General features: G+C 41.2%; 1 protein-coding gene across 1 annotated transcript in view; it reads right to left on the reverse strand.

Annotated features, from left to right (window-relative positions):
* Positions 1 to 890: 890 nt before the first annotated feature.
* LOC131203166 (uncharacterized) overlaps positions 891 to 15,935 on the reverse strand; it is a 50,354-nt gene continuing 35,309 nt past the window's right edge. The window contains exons 12-19 of the mRNA XM_058193118.1: positions 15,296 to 15,397; positions 11,382 to 11,523; positions 7,860 to 7,947; positions 6,734 to 6,956; positions 5,526 to 5,786; positions 3,958 to 4,093; positions 2,903 to 3,041; positions 891 to 1,027 (exon numbers count right to left, since the gene is read on the reverse strand). Coding sequence (XP_058049101.1) covers positions 1,003 to 1,027; positions 2,903 to 3,041; positions 3,958 to 4,093; positions 5,526 to 5,786; positions 6,734 to 6,956; positions 7,860 to 7,947; positions 11,382 to 11,523; positions 15,296 to 15,397 — 1,116 coding nt within the window. The 3' untranslated portion in view covers positions 891 to 1,002. The remainder of the gene's footprint in view (positions 1,028 to 2,902; positions 3,042 to 3,957; positions 4,094 to 5,525; positions 5,787 to 6,733; positions 6,957 to 7,859; positions 7,948 to 11,381; positions 11,524 to 15,295; positions 15,398 to 15,935) is intronic.

Here is a 15,935-nt window from a genome sequence, read left to right on the forward strand (position 1 = left end):
AAAATTTTAGCAGCTGGTTCTTTGCCTGGTTGCTGGGTGGCCGTGGCCATGGTGGTCGTGGCCTACTCGGCCTCCTGCAGGGGGGGTATTTTCGCCCTCCCCAGACTCTGGAGGCTTTTCTTGACCCTCCAGAAGAGCGAAAGGGCCTCCCCCGGGCTCTGAAGGCCCTCCGGAGGCCAGAAACAGGCCCGTTTTTGGACTTCTGGTACTTCTGGTAGGCCCGTTTTTCACCCTTTCAGAGCCTCTGTGTGGGCCCTGCACTTACCTGGCATCCAAAATAGGCTGCGTGGAGATTCCTGGGAGGGGAGGGATGGGGTGAGTGGGGTCAGCCAGTCCTTGCAACTATTGGTTCGCTAAACCAGATTAAAATTAACATCCAGTTCACTTGAACCGTCCGAAACCAGCTGAATCCCACCCCTGGTGTTGACCTAACAAGAGTGTTGTTGCAAGTATGGATTTGACAAAGAAAGTTCAGACATGTTTGAGATATGTCACAGAATCTGTTCCAGGCAATTTTGGTGGCATGCTAGCTACAAACACAGCAAAAAGCAATTTCATTTGTTTAATAGTGGGTTAGCCAATATGCAATAGGTACAAGTCTACTATTTAAAAAGGATTATAATTGATTCCATTTATTGTCACAAGATAACACAAGTAGCTTTTCCATTTGTTTGACACAATAGGACATTTCAAACTAAGATTCAAGATTTCACGTTTGCTTTTCCATTGTATCTGGCCAAATGGTAAACATATCTTGCATGCTGTGGAAACACGGATGGGTCTGTGCAATGGTGAGGAGAGGATCAGCTGGCCTTAATAGCATAGCAAAAGAATTTTTCCACAACAACTTATAAATTAAATGGCTTTTCATATTTGTTTACCAATGTAATTGATTATAAATGTTTTCAGCACAGATTAAATGGCTGTACAGGATTAACTGAGATTCTATTAAAATTATACAAGACTGCCAAAGAGACTGTGAGATAAGTTAAATTTGTAGTTTTAAAACAGCAAAACGCAGCGAATGCTGAAAGAAAAAAAGAAAGAGGAGGATTAACACATTTGCAAAGTCTACCTAGTAATATCTAATGTACACTAAGATGATGGTGCAATAACCTTGTCTCCATTTCCATTAATCAATCAAGCAATCAATCAATCAGTTCTAGACTATTATGTAACAATAGTTTATACAATTATAAAAACAACAGATATAAAAATATAAATACTCACATTAAAAGATAAATATAAAAATGAATATGTATTAATCAAATTTGTATAACCACCCAGCTTACCAAAAGTGACTCCGAGCAGCATGCAACAATCAAATGCAACAACAAATATAAAAACAACAGTTATAAAAATCCATGTTAAAAGATAAATATTATAAAAATGAATGTTTCATTTTCATTCTTTGGGCTGGAAAGTGACATTGATCTCTTGATCAAAAACATGTGGGTTCAAATTCCTATACAGTTCTGAAGTTTACAGGGTATCATGGGGTCCTGAGCTTGTTTAGGGGTTTTTTTGCAGATGTTTCATTACTAAGCTAGATAACATAATCAGAGCGAGTACTGATGATGGTACCTAGTTTGGTAATAAAATGTCTGCAAGAAAATTTTCAAACTCAGAGAGCACCAAGGACCTGTTGTGGTCCACCAGCAGCCTGCGGAGCTGGCAACGGAGTCGGACAGCGATGAGGCTGAGGAAGAACATGGGCCATTCCTGAAGGCTGGGGAAGGCCCGGATGAGAGCTCTGCATCAGAGGCAGAGAGGGGGCCAGGGCCATCGGAGAGTGAGGTGTGGACTCCAGAGCCTCCAGAGGCTGACAGTAGTGAGGCAGAGGAACAGGAGGAGCCTGTTGCACGCATGAGAAGAAGAGCTGCCAGAAGCAAAGAGCAGCTAAAGCAAAGAGGACAACTCGGGAGTAGGGCCAAGAGATGATTGGCTCCTCCCATAAGGCTTAAAAGACCAGCAACGGTGTTTGGGCTCTTTGTTGGAAAACAACGTTGATAGCCTTGCTACTTGTCTTGCTGCATTTATTTCTTGTCGGCGTCTTCTGCTTTTGAACTTTTGCCAAGAAAAGCCTTTGGCAGTTTGCCTAATTAGACCAAAGTTGATGATAAGACTGAAGAATTGTGTTATGAAGAATTTGCTTTGATTTAGTTTGGACAACTAAACAAGAATTAACTCATTCTCAGCTGTTCTAATAAAGTCTGTTTGTTTTTGAACTGATTGCGTTTACTACTATCACTTGGGCCTGGGTCACAACAGGACCCCATTGTTCAACCTGTTCTAAAAATATACTCTTCCATAGGTATGACATAGGTTATCCTTGTGACATCACTACTTCTTAGCCTAGTGTACTTTAGAGATCAGTTATAATCAGTTATGTCCTTCCTGTAAAAGACTACTTCAGCTTCAATCGCAATAATACAAGAGCAAACAATAGATTCAAACTTAATGTCAACAGCTTCAAACTTGATTGCAGAAAATATGAATTCTGTAACAGAGTTGTTAACGCTTGGAACTCATTACCTGACTCCATAGTCTCTACTCAAAATCTTCAACCAAAAACTGTCTACTATTGACCTCACCCCAATCCTAAGAGGACTATAAGGGGCGTGCATAAGAGCACAAAAGTGCCTACCATTCCTGTCCTATTGTTCCTTTCATTATATCAAATTAACATAGCTGTTGCATACTTTTACTTATATATATATATATTTCTTTTATGATGTGTTGTTTTTATTTATGACGATGTTTGTGTATACTGTTGTGACAAATGAAATAAAAAAATAATAATAATGATGAAACTGTATCAGTATGAAATCTTTAGAAGAAAGATCTGACAAAATAAGAGAAATAAAATGTGACAGCCTGTAATGGGCTGACACAATCATACCTTTTTCCAGAAAGTAAAAGCTCAAATCCTTCACTGATCTTCTCAAAAGGCAATACATGAGATATTAATGCATCTGTATTAAATTTATGTTTCATATAATCCAAAACAAGTTTAGGGAGAGCATCTTTTAATTTCCAACCTGGGTTTTAAAAGAAAACAAATAGGAATACTAATTGAGCTATTCATTTCTTTGCATAAATGAACTGAAAATTTAATATATATATATTTTTGCAGCATCACCAATTCTGGTGTACCTATAATAAATTTGTCCTTCAAAATATTGAAATGATGCAATTGGAGAACATTAAGCTGGTGAAAGCTGAGCTGTAAGCATATTCTCCAATTATATCACAATACTTACAATGATAAATGCTGTTATACTAGAAAAGGGGTTAGTGTTTATTAATCATTTTTCATTATAATGTCATTTCTTAAGAAAACTGTAGCTAATCTCAGGGGTTACCACAAAGAAGGGGGAGTCAAGCTATTCTCCAAAGCATTTGAGGGCAGGACAAGAAGCAATGAGTAGAAACTAATCAAGGAGAGAAATAACCTAAAAGAAATTTCCTGATAGTTAGAACAATTAACCAGTGGAACAACTTGCCTCCAGAAGTTGTGAATTCTCCAACACTGGAAGTTTTTAAGAAGAGATTGGATTACCATTGGTCCGAAATAGTATAGGGTTTCCTGCCTAAACAGGGGGTTGGACTAGAAGACCTCCAAGATCCCTTCCAACTCTGTTTATTCTATTCTATTCCATTCCATTCCATTCCATTAATAAGATATTGAGAATCTTGACAAAACAGCATTTCCTAACCAGAGCTTCCTACTCTTGGTTTAAATTCAGCAATGGGAAACGGAGACAATTCAGAGGCTGAAACTAAGCAGATAGTAGATAGAATTCTTTAGAAGAGTCAAGACAACTTTATACAATTTTATACCAAACTGGACCAATCAAAAACCATACTTCTTATTTTGAAAAACGAATCACATGCACATACTGGTTAAAAGTATCTTATTTATGACCCACCTGACCAAATTTGACCAATGCGTACCTCCAATCAGACAGCCTAATAGTTTCCTTCCTGTGAGCAGGAGAGCAGGGTCAAAAGAGAGCTGTGATTTTGCGGGAGGTGCCCCCACCAGCACACAAATCCCATGGCCCAGGTGGGAAGATGCAAGGGCACTGACCTATTGAGACACAAAGAAAAACAAGCTAAAGAATTCAAGTGAACAGACTGTTGTCTAAATTTTCCACTTGCTTGTACATAATCCTAGAGGTGTTGCTTATATAAAAAAGAGAATACAGCTATATCAAAGAATGAACAGGAGATCCTTAGTGCATCTAACTCAGCATTCGGAAATAAGAATTAAAAGATGAACAATACTTTCATTCAGATAATGGGGTTTTGTTGTTTGGATGGGTTATCTGTCTTTCTTGCTGGAACAAGGTACCTCTTTCTCCTCACTTTTTTCTTTTAAGGTAAAGGTAAAGGTTCCCCTCGCACATATGTGCTAGTCATTCCCGACTCTAGGGGGCGGTGCTCATTTCCGTTTCAAAGCCGAAGAGCCAGTGCTTCATGAAGATGTCTCCATGGTCATGTGGCTGGCATGACTAAACGCCAAAGGCGCATGGAACACTGTTACCTTCACACCAAAGGTGGTCTCTATTTTTCTACTAGAAATTTTTAGATGCTTTCGAACTGCTAGGTTGGCAGAAGCCGGGACAAGTAATGGGAGCTCACCCCATTATGCGGCACTAGGGATTCGAACTGCTGAACTGCCAACCTTTTGATCGACAAGCTCAACATCTTAGCCACTGAGCCACTGCATCCCTGTCTGTTTCTTTTACCTAGTGTCAAAATATGGGCAGTACAGGTAGTCCTTGACTTACAACAGTTCATTTAGTGACTGTTCAAAGTTACAACAGCACTGAAAAAAGTGACTTACGACAGTTTTTCACACTTATGACGGTTGCAGCATTCCAATGGTCACATGATCAAATGTCAGGTGCTTGGCAACTGAGTCACATTTATGACAGTTGCAATGTCCCGGGGTCATGTGATTGCTTTTGCAACCTTCTGACAAGCAAAATCAATGGGGAATCCAGATTCACTTAGCAACTATATTACTAACTTAACAAAAGCAATGATGCACTTAACCACTGTGACTAGAAAAGTCGTAAAATGGGGCAAACATATTTAACAAATGTTTCAGTTAACAACCTGGATTTTGGGTTCAATTGTCATACCTCGAGGACTACCTGCATATAATTGTAACTTGGAAGGACCAACCAATACATCAGTTTGCTCATTTGTCCTCTGGGTAACAGAAAAAGAGGAGGAGGAGGAGAATGAGATTATTTATAATCATAATCCTTAGATGTGACTCGCTGATACTACTACAAAGATTCCAAAGTATGCATGGGTTGGACATACAATATATTTAATGTTTACATTTTTTCCTAGAAAATGGAAAAAGGTTCCCCCCAAATACAGACTATGTGATCACAAGACACTAGAATATTTTCTGCTTGAATGTTAATCCTAATATCTGGAAGGTGCTTTCTGCTACAAAATGAAAATTTGAACCTAAGAAATTGTTGCCAACACAAATCACATACTTCTGTGTCAATGCGTCCAATCACTTCAAATGTATAGTCCACACCAAGACCCGTCTTCTGCACAAGCACCTCGTGAATCGGCTTCTCAAAATCCTGGGGGCAGATGCACTCAGTGGCTCCTAATTCTTTGGCCTTCATAAATTTATCCTTGTTGATGTCAATCCCAATAATCCTGGATGCTCCAGCTGCTTTACAACCCATGATCACAGACAAACCAACACCTCCTAAGCCAAAGATGGCACAGGAAGAACCAGGCTCAACCTAGAAAAAAAAAAAACACCACACAAAGAAGAATCTTGCGTTGGAAGACACCCAAACAAAACCAGGAGCTGGATGGATGAAGATGGCATGAGAACTAACAAAGTCGCTCAGAGTCACCTCAAACCACAAGGTGTGTAGAGTATAAATTTAATAAATAAAATAAATAAAACTGAGCAGAATGCAATAAAAATAGTTTTAGCTTCAAGAAAGCTAAAGGCCGGTTAGCTCAGGCTGGTAATAGCCTGTTATTAAGAACACCGAAGCCTGCAATTATTGCAGGTTCGAGCCCGGCCCAAGGTTGACTCAGCCTTCCATCCGTTATAAGGTAGGTAAAATGAGGACCCAGATTGTTGGGGGGGCAATAAGTTGACTTTGTTAAAAATATACAAATAGAATGAGACTATTGCCTTATACACTGTAAGCCGCCCTGAGTCTTCGGAGAAAGGCGGGGTATAAATGTAAACAAAAAAGAAAAAAGAAAAAAGGGCAATGCCACAAAATTAACTAATAAGAGTATAACAAGAAGGTTAGAATACATACACAAGAAAAGGTATAGCCTAGGACTGAAGCGAGTGCAGAAAATATAATTTATTGCATGGTGTGTAATAAATTGACAAGGATGTTTCACATTACTTCTCTGTCCAAACTAGCAGCATGATATCCTTGCAACACTTGTGTGTTTAGACCCATGATTGAATTTCCATGTTACAATAAGCCATTGTTTGCCATTCTGTTGTACTAAGCCACGAAGATATATCAAGCCAAGAGACTAAGATCAACACCATATTTACAATGTAAATCAATCACAATTGATCAGGATTACTCAAATCATAGTTATATTTATACCACAAGTTACAGCAAAAGCCAAAGAAATCAAGGTTCATTTCTAGAAGAAATGGAACAAACTCTTCTTCCAACTTATGTAGGAAGCATGTACTTCTCCTTACCTTGGCACAATTGATGGCAGCCCCATAGCCAGTAGAAAAGCCACAGCCAAAGAGGCAAACTTTATCGAGAGGCGCATCATCGTCAATTCTTACAATAGATGTCTCAGGCATCACCGTGTACTCGGAGAAGGTGCTTATCCACAGGAAGTGATGAATCTGTTTCCCCCGGCAGGTGAACCTGCTGGTTCCATCTGGCATCAGACTTTGAAAAGCTTTATAAACGCTGTTTGAGGAGATTGAAAGTCAGTGTTTTGTCATAGACTGGATTGGTCAGAAATGGTCACTGTAACTCACTATGTATCTCAATTTCATTGAGGGCTGCATCAGGGTTGTGTTTGACCTCAAGGGCTTGGGTGGGCATGGCCAGGGTGGGCGTGGCCAATTTGACATTACTTGTACCAGGGCACCTGTGGTGGCCTGAGCGCCCTGCCAGCAAAATAGGTGTTCCTGAGCGCCGTTGTCAGCTGTGACGTTTTTGCTGACAGAGGGCGGGCTGGTCCTTCGCTGTTTTCAGGGTGGTCCTGCAGGCCAGATTTGGGCCCAGGGCTTTGAGTTTGACACCCCTGCTGTAACTGGAAAACCCAAATACCGTATTTTTCGGAGTATAAGGTAGACCTTTTTCCCCCAAAAAAGAGGGTGAAAATCTGGGTGCATCTTATACTCTGAATGTAGCCCGCCCAACTTCTCAAACAGAGGTTTCAGAGGCTGAAAAAAGCATCAGAAACAGAGCTTAGAAAAAAAGCCCCAAATGGAGCTTCATGGAGCTTAGAAAAAAAGCCCCAAATAGAGCTTCAGAAAAGAAGCTCCCAAACAGAGTTTCAGAGGCTTTTTTTCCCTGAAGTTCTGTTTTGGAGGCTTTCAGAGGCAGAAAAAAGTTTTCTCTGAAATAGAGTTTCAGAGGCAGAAAAAAAAGTAAAAAAAAAAGCAAGGCACAGAGCTCACAACCATGGAACCTGTTGCTAAAATTCACCTCTGGGAACAGCTGATTGGGGGTATTCCGGGAGGCCAATCCACCTGCCAATCAGCTTTTTTCTTATTTTCCGCCCCAAAAACTAAGGTGCATCTTATACTCCGGTGCGCCTTATACTCCGAAAAATACGGTAAATAATACGTACAACAAACTTACTGGGATTTGAGACAGCAGTTGGCTTTTGGACTCAAGCAGCAGTCACATTGTCCACATTGAGGAACACAGAGAGGAATGACTTTGTCACCTTGCAGGGAATAAAGATCAGTCCTAATGCAATCTTTTTGGGGTTAAAAATCTCATAGCATATTAATAAAAGTTAAAGGAGTCAATATTTAAGCTATACACACAGAGAATAATTCCTAAGATGTATTTCGGATATTAGGTCATCACCTCTTTGCTATTCTTTAAAACAGCTTATATATTTTTCAGGCTTTTGCATGAGCCAGGAGGAAAGATGTTGCCTGTTTTAAGAAGTCAGCTGTTCAAATAATTTATAAGTAGCCGCAGCATTTTTTCCCCAGGCCCCTGAAAAGGCTTGGAAAAAATGGGATGGCTTCTTTATTCATTTACAGTTTTTACAGCTTACCCATTAGAAGTGTTTGGGTGAGATCAGTGGTGAAATCTAAACCGGTTTAGTACCGGTTCGCACATGCACAGTGCACACCATGCACCAAATGCAAGGTTTGCACGAGCACAGTGTATGCAAAAAGGAGGCATGGGATAAGTAGAACAGCATGTGTGTGTGTGTGTGTGATCAACTGTGATATACGAACTTTTTTTTTTTACTTTTAAAAGCATTTTTAAAAGCATCGGCCAAAGAGGTTGTAGAAAATATGCTTTTAAAAGTAAAAAAAAGCCTTTGATGATCAGGCAGCTCAGCTGGGATCGTCAGTCTTTTTTTTACCTTTTAAAAGCATTTTTTTACAACCTATTCTGCAGAAGAGGCTGCAGAATAGCTTTTAAAATTAAATGCTTTTAAAATTAAAAAAACAAACTCTGATGATCACGTGGCTCAGCTGAGCATGGGGGGAGGGAGGGATTTTTGCTACCGGTTCTCTGAACCACCCACCGCCATCACTACCGGATCGGCCAATCTGGTCCAAACCAGGAGCATTTCACCTTTGGGTGAGATACAACAGATTAAAAGTATAAAACAGTTCAGAACATGAACCTCTAAGGCAGGGGTCTCCAACCTTGGGCACTTCAAGACTTGTGTACTTCAACTCCCAGAATTCCCCAGTCCACCTGGGGAATTCTGGGAGTTGAAGTACACAAGTCTTAAAGTGCCCAAGGTTGGAGATCCCTGCTCTAAGAGACTTAGTGGATCTGCTTGGCAAGGCATTTCATGGTATACCTTGATGCTATTCCATATGGGGCTCCATATAGTTATGACCAACTCTTTGATTTGGGTCTGGAAGCTTACTAGTAACCAGTGCTGTGATTTTGCTAGCTTGCAAAGGTGATCAGCTACAGCTTCTAGTCATGTCCAAAGACTGACCCACATAAAGTTGTATGATAATTCAGCTGTTTTGGCATAAGCTTCCATTGGTAAAACATCCGTTAAGAACAGAGAGGTATCATGCTTGCACTTGTGCAAGTTCTGAATCTTGGAATATTTTTTACCAAATTAACATGTTATTTTTAAATGTGTTCGTAAAGTGGTGTTTTCCTCTAAAGGTACTTGGATTAAAACTAGTAAAATATTACACAGAGAAAATGGAAAATAAATTATTGTTCACAGTGGAAGAAGGTTCCTGTGGCTGATGTCACTATTTTCCATCATTCTGAAACCTCCTTGGTAGCCACCTGCTATACTGAAAAATCAGTTTCCTTAAATCTCTTCCTTTGAAGTTAAATTGAAATGAGAGGAAGCAAAAGAGGTTGCAGGTTACTGGAAAGAAGCTTTTATTTATTTATTTATTTATTTATTAAACTTATATACCGCATAGGACTCAGGGCGGTTCACAGGCATATTAAAACAATATAAAACAATATAATAAATAAACATTTAAGACCCAGATTAAAACTAAATATTATCAAAGCCTGATCACTAAAACAATAAGAACCAATAAAACCCCCATTAAAATTTGGTTAAAACATTTTGTTCTTAGGCTAGTCCCGCACGCTGAAATAATAGAGTCTTCAGTTCATGTCTGAAGGTCCGGAGGTCAGGGAGTTGTCGTAATCCAGGAGGAAGCTCATTCCACAGGGCTGGTGCCGCCACAGAGAAGGCCCTCCCCCTGGGGGTCGCCAACCTGCATTGTTTGGTCGACGGCACCCTGAGGAGGGCCACTCTGTGGGAGCGCACAGGTCGTTGGGAGGCAATCGGTGGCAGAAGGTGGTCTCGAAGGTATCCCGGTCCTAAGCCATGGAGCGCTTTAAAGATGGTAACCAAAACCTTGAATTGCACCCGGAAGACTACCGGTAGCCAGTGCAGGCCGCGCAGGATAGGTGTTATATGGGAGCAACGCGGTGCTCCCTCTATCACCCGCGCGGCCGCATTCTGGACTAACTGGAGCCTCCGGGTGCTCTTCAAGGGGAGCCCCATGTAGAGAGCAATGAAAAACAGAATGTTAACTGACACCAATAGTGGAATTCAGCCGGTTCTGTCCAGTTCGGGCAAACCGGTAGTGGCGACTACGGGGGGGCTCCGCCCACCTGCCTGGACGTAATGTGCGAGCACTGCGCATGTGCGTAAGGCTGTGCGCAAGTGCAGTGGCAGCGCGTGTGAGCGAAGCGAGCTCACATTTGCGAACTGGTAGGGAAGGTAAGAAAATCCCACCTCTGACTACACCCCTTTGCTGTCTTCACAGCTATGTACAGAAAGGGGAGAAAGGACAAAATCTGTATCACAATGTCACAAACTCTGTCCCTTATATATATATTTGGACAAAAGAGAGAGATTGCACTGTGACATCTTAATATTAATAAGTTATGGTTGGTTGCACAGCCAGCTAGGTGTTTAGACTGGATATGACATTTTTCTTTACTTTTCGAGTCCTTCCCAAGTACCTAGGATATTATTGTAATATACACAACAATATCAAGACATAGATGCCAGTTTAGTTGACATAGGCCTTCTCAGGCTGCCGTCCGCCAGACAATGCCGGCTTGCGGCCCCCAGAGGAAGATCCTTCTCTGTGGGGGCCCCCACTCTTTGGAATGAACTCCTCCCTGGTTTACGTCAAATACCTGACCTTCGGACTTTTCGCTGCGAACTGAAAACATATCTGTTTGTTCGTGCGGGGCTTTCTTAAATGGTTTAGTTTTAAATTCTAAATTTCTCTCTGGTTTTAATTGGGGTTTTTAGATTCTTAATTATTTTAATTTCGGCCACACTGTTATAATAAGTTTTTAAATTTTATTTTAACTGTATATTGTTTCTTTTTACTCTGGCTGTACACCGCCCTGAGTCCTTCGGGAGAAGGGCGGTTTATAAATCTAATAAAATAAATAAATACACATCAAGTTCTTCCGAACAACCAACAATGTTGTAATATATACAAGTGTAGTATATGTGTGCATTCAAGGAGTGTGGCCTTTTGTAATTATTATCAAAAGAGAATAAGGAACCTGATCTCTTTTGAATATTTCAAAATATACATGCATCTTCAAAATTGCCTGAAATTCCTAGTACTGTACTATCCAATGTGAATAATTTATCTATCTTATCCTTACCTGGTTTTACACAAGTGACTTCTGGTCCAATACTTTCAACGATGCCTGCTCCTTCATGGCCCCCAATAACAGGGTAGTCTATTTTTGGAAAAAACCCTTTCCATACATGATCATCAGTCCGACAGATCCCAGTGGCTACCATCTGTACGGATAAGAATATGTCATTTCAACACTTAGATCCAATTCATTCTACTGGTTCACCCCGGTTCCCATGAACCGGTCATGGCAGCGGCGGGAGGCTCCGCCCACTCATCCAGATGTCATCACAGACACTCTGAGAATGTGCAGAAGGTTCTGCGCATGTACAAAGAGCCATGAGCAAGCGTTGCTCCCGGTTCCAAACCATTAGCGAAGGAAAGAGGACCACTACTGGTCCAATTCATATTTTCACCTAAAGAGCTTCACCAGACCCGAAGCCTATCTAATCCAGCATTCTCTTTCCACAGTGAACCTAGCACATGCTTTGTGGAAGCCTTCAAAGAGGACAATCCTCCCAATCACACCACATAACAGTTATACAGTTAAAGGAAGGAAGACTAAAGCGTCTTAAACGCAAGAAAGAACACCAAATGTATGGGTTTCTGTGTTGCACTTTTCAAAATGATTTATTTTAGGTGGTTATCAAAATTTGAACTGTGGTCCAGTGGTAGGTTTCAAAATTTTTACTAGCAGCTCTGTGGGTGTGGCTTGGTGGGGGTGGCATTGCTTGGTGGGCATGGCTTGGTGGGCGTGGCAGGGGAAGGATACTGTAAAATCTCCATTCCCTCCCAATCAGCTGGGAGTTGGGAAGCAGAGAATAGATAGGGACGGGGCCAGTCAGAATTTTTACTACTGGTTCTCTGAACTACTCAAAATTTCTGCTTCCGGTTCTCCAGAACGGGTCAGAACCTGCTGAAACCCACCTCTGCTGTGGTCTCATTACAAACATAAAATATATACAAGTTGCCTTCTTCATTCTGGATGCAGAATATACGTTGATGCAGAATTTGGTAATTTGCATCTTTCCTTTTTCTGTAGAGTACAACAGTTCTATGGCCATCTTATCAAAAGAAAAGTAACTGTTGCAGGGGAACAATCTGTTGTTGTTAGTTGCGAAGTCATGTCCAACCCATCGCGACCCCATGGACAACGTTCCTCCAGGCCTTCCTGTCCTCTACCATCCTCTGGAGTCCATTTAAGTGGACCACCAATAATGTGATATAGTCAAGAACTTATTTCACAAGCAGGCCTGTACCCAGTGGTGGGCTGCTGCCGGTTCGGACCGGTTCGAGTGAACTGGTAGTTCAGCTGGCCCCGCCCACCCGCACTCGCCCCATCCTGTCCTATATTTCCTTCTTTCTGGCTCAGCTGATTAATGTGGCACAGCTGATTTCTGTGCCGCCTCTATTCTACTTACCGGGGCTGCCTTAGAAGGTAAGCAGCTAAGCTTAGAGAGATCTTGAGAAGGATTCAATGGATGAGAATCCTCAGGGGGAAAACAGCTCAAGAAGCTTGGGAAATTTTGAAAAGTGAGATTATAAAAGCACAGTCTAACACAATACCAATGAAGAAGAAAAATAGTAGATCACAAAAGAAACCAGCATGGATGCATAAAGAACTATCTGACAAATTGAAAGACAAAAAGGACAAATATAAAAAATGGAAAGAGGGGCAAATAACTAAGGCAGAATATCAGCAAATAGCCCGAGCCTGTAAAGATGAAGTGAGGAAAGCTAAGGCTCACAATGAACAAAGGCTAGCGACAAAAGTAAAAAATAATAAATAAAGCTTCTTCCAACATGTTAAAAACAAGAAAAAAGTCAAGGAAACAATTGGCCCATTGCTGGGAGAAAGTGGCAAGAAGATGACAAGCAACAGGGAGAAAGCAGATCTACTTAACTCATATTTTGCATCTGTCTTTACACAAAAGGAAAAACAATCCAACCTATCAAAACAGCACTACAAAAACAGATTAGAAACACAAGTTAAAATAGGGAAGAAAATGGTAAGTGAACACCTGTCTACCCTAGACGAGTTCAAATCACCAGGACCGGATGGATTACACCCCAAGGTTCTGAAGGAACTGGCAGACGGATCTCAGAACCACTGAACTATATCTTTCAAAGATCCTGGAGCACAGGGAGCTGCCAGAGGACTGGAAAAGAGCTGATGTAGTTCCCATCTTCAAAAAGGAAAAACAGATCCAGGAAACTACAGACCTATCAGTCTGACCTCAATACCGGGAAGATTCTGGAAAAGATAATCAAGCAACGAATCACCGAACACCTAGAAGCAAACAAAGTAATAACCAAAAGCCAACATGGGTTTGTCAAAACAGATCATGCCAGACTAATCTTATCGCATTCTTTGACAAAATGACAAAATTAGTAGACCAGAGGAATGCTGTTGATATAATTTACTTGGACTTCAGTAAAGCATTTGATAAAGTAGACCATAACCTACTACTAGATAAAGTAGAAAATGTGGGTTAGACAGCACCACCACCAGATGGATTCAGAACTGGCTGACCAACCGCACTCAACGTGTAGTCCTCAACGGAACTACATCCACATGGAGGGAAGTATGCAGTGGAGTACCCCAAGGCTCTGTTTTAGGCCCAGTACTCTTCAACATCTTCATCAATGACTTGGACGAGGGATAGATGGGGAACTCATCAAATTTGCAGATGACACCAAGCTGGCAGGAATAGCTAACACTCCAGAAGATAGGCTCAAGTTACAGAAAGATCTTGACAGACTTGAACATTGGGCGCTATCTAACAAAATGAAATTCAACAGTGAAAAAGTAAGGTTCTACATTTAGGCCAAAAACAAAATGCACCAGTACCGATATGTGGTACCTTGCTCAATAGTAGTACCTGTGAGAGGGATCTTGGAGTCCTAGTGGATAACCATCTAGATATGAGCCAGCAGTGCAGCAGCTGTTAAAAAGCCAACACAGTTCTGGGCTGCATAAACAGAGGGATAGAATCAAGATCACGTGAAGTGCTAGTACCACTTTATAATGCCTTGGTAAGGCCACACTTGGAATATTGCATCCAGTTTTGGTCGCCACGATGTAAAAAAGATGTTGAGACTCTAGAAAGAGTGCAGAGAAGAGCAACAAAGATGATTAGGGGACTGGAGGATAAAACATATGAAGAACGGTTGCAGGAACTGGGTATGTCTAGTTTAACAAAAAGAAGGACTAGGGGAGACATGATAGCAGTGTTCCAATATCTCAGGGGCTGCCACAGAGAAGTGGGAGTCGGGCTGTTCTCCAGAGCACCTGAGGGTAGAACAAGAAGCAATGGGTGGAAACTGATCAAGGAAAGAAGCAACTTAGAACTAAGGAGAAATTTCCTGACAGTTAGAACAATTAATAAGTGGAACGACTTGCCTTCAGAAGTTGTGAATGCTCCAACACTGGAAATTTTTAAGAAAATGTTGGATAACCATCTGACTGAGATGGTGTAGGGTTTCCTGCCTGGGCAGGGGGTTGGACTAGAAGGCCTCCAAGGTCCCTTCCAACTCTGATGTTATGTTATGTTATGTTATGTTATGCTTCAAATTGCTATATTTTGAACACTGTGCATAAGCGTGTTAGGCGCGCGCACTCACAGAACCAGTTTTTAAACTGATTGCAGCCCACCACTGCCTATACCCAAGCACAAAAGGGAGGTCAAGAAGCTGTCAGCAATACAAAACATTTATTCCAATTGATTCTGAAGGGAAATCCCTTTGAAAAAAAAAAGCTAACAAGAACTGGATGATTGGTGGAGCAACCATCAAAAGGGACATTTCTGATAGCAGCATCTTGCTTCAAGTCTTGTTGTTTATGTTTTCCTAAGCAGCAGCCTTTCCAGCAAGTCTCCATCGTTTAGGTACAAGACAACTACAATTTTTTTTGCAATCGTAATTTATTCATTGCGTTACCTTCACTCGAATTTCATGGCTCTTTGGTGGTGCTACTTCTACCTCTTCAATCGAAAATGCTTTGCCTGGTTCCCAGATGACTGCAGCTTTACATTTAATCACCTGTGTATACATGGACCATCAAAAGAGAAGTTAGTGGAATGAGCAAATATATCCTCGGAACACGTCTTGTAAGCCAGAGGAGTGACAAGAGCTGTTAAACCAGGAAAGGAAGGCAATTAAACCTCTTGGGTTTATTTCAACAAGTTATGGCAGTTTTACCACGGATACAATCTGAAATGCTTCTCCAACCATTCTATCAGTAGGGAGAGGAATTAACTTAGTACCTACTGTCCAATTTAGAAGGGGGTCGGCACATTCCTCTTGATCCCTAGGTATTGTCTCTAGGAGCACGTGTTGTGCACAATGGAAGAATACAGGTTTTTTTTCAAGCTGGGCTTTTCCCCTGTACCTACCAGATATCCAAACTAAGTTGTGGGTCAGTCCCCATAGCAGTTGACAAGCAGAGGTAGAGGGAATGGGTACAAAAACACATGCAAGAAAAAGCCAACACACTCTCTGCTACCCTCTCAATCAGCTTCTACAATTTATTTTTGAGGCTTAATGGCTGAGAATTGCTAGGACAACGAAGGGAGGGAGG

This window comes from Ahaetulla prasina, chromosome 8, assembly GCF_028640845.1.
Source record: "Ahaetulla prasina isolate Xishuangbanna chromosome 8, ASM2864084v1, whole genome shotgun sequence".
In the NCBI taxonomy this organism is placed as follows: Eukaryota; Metazoa; Chordata; class Lepidosauria; order Squamata; family Colubridae; genus Ahaetulla; species Ahaetulla prasina.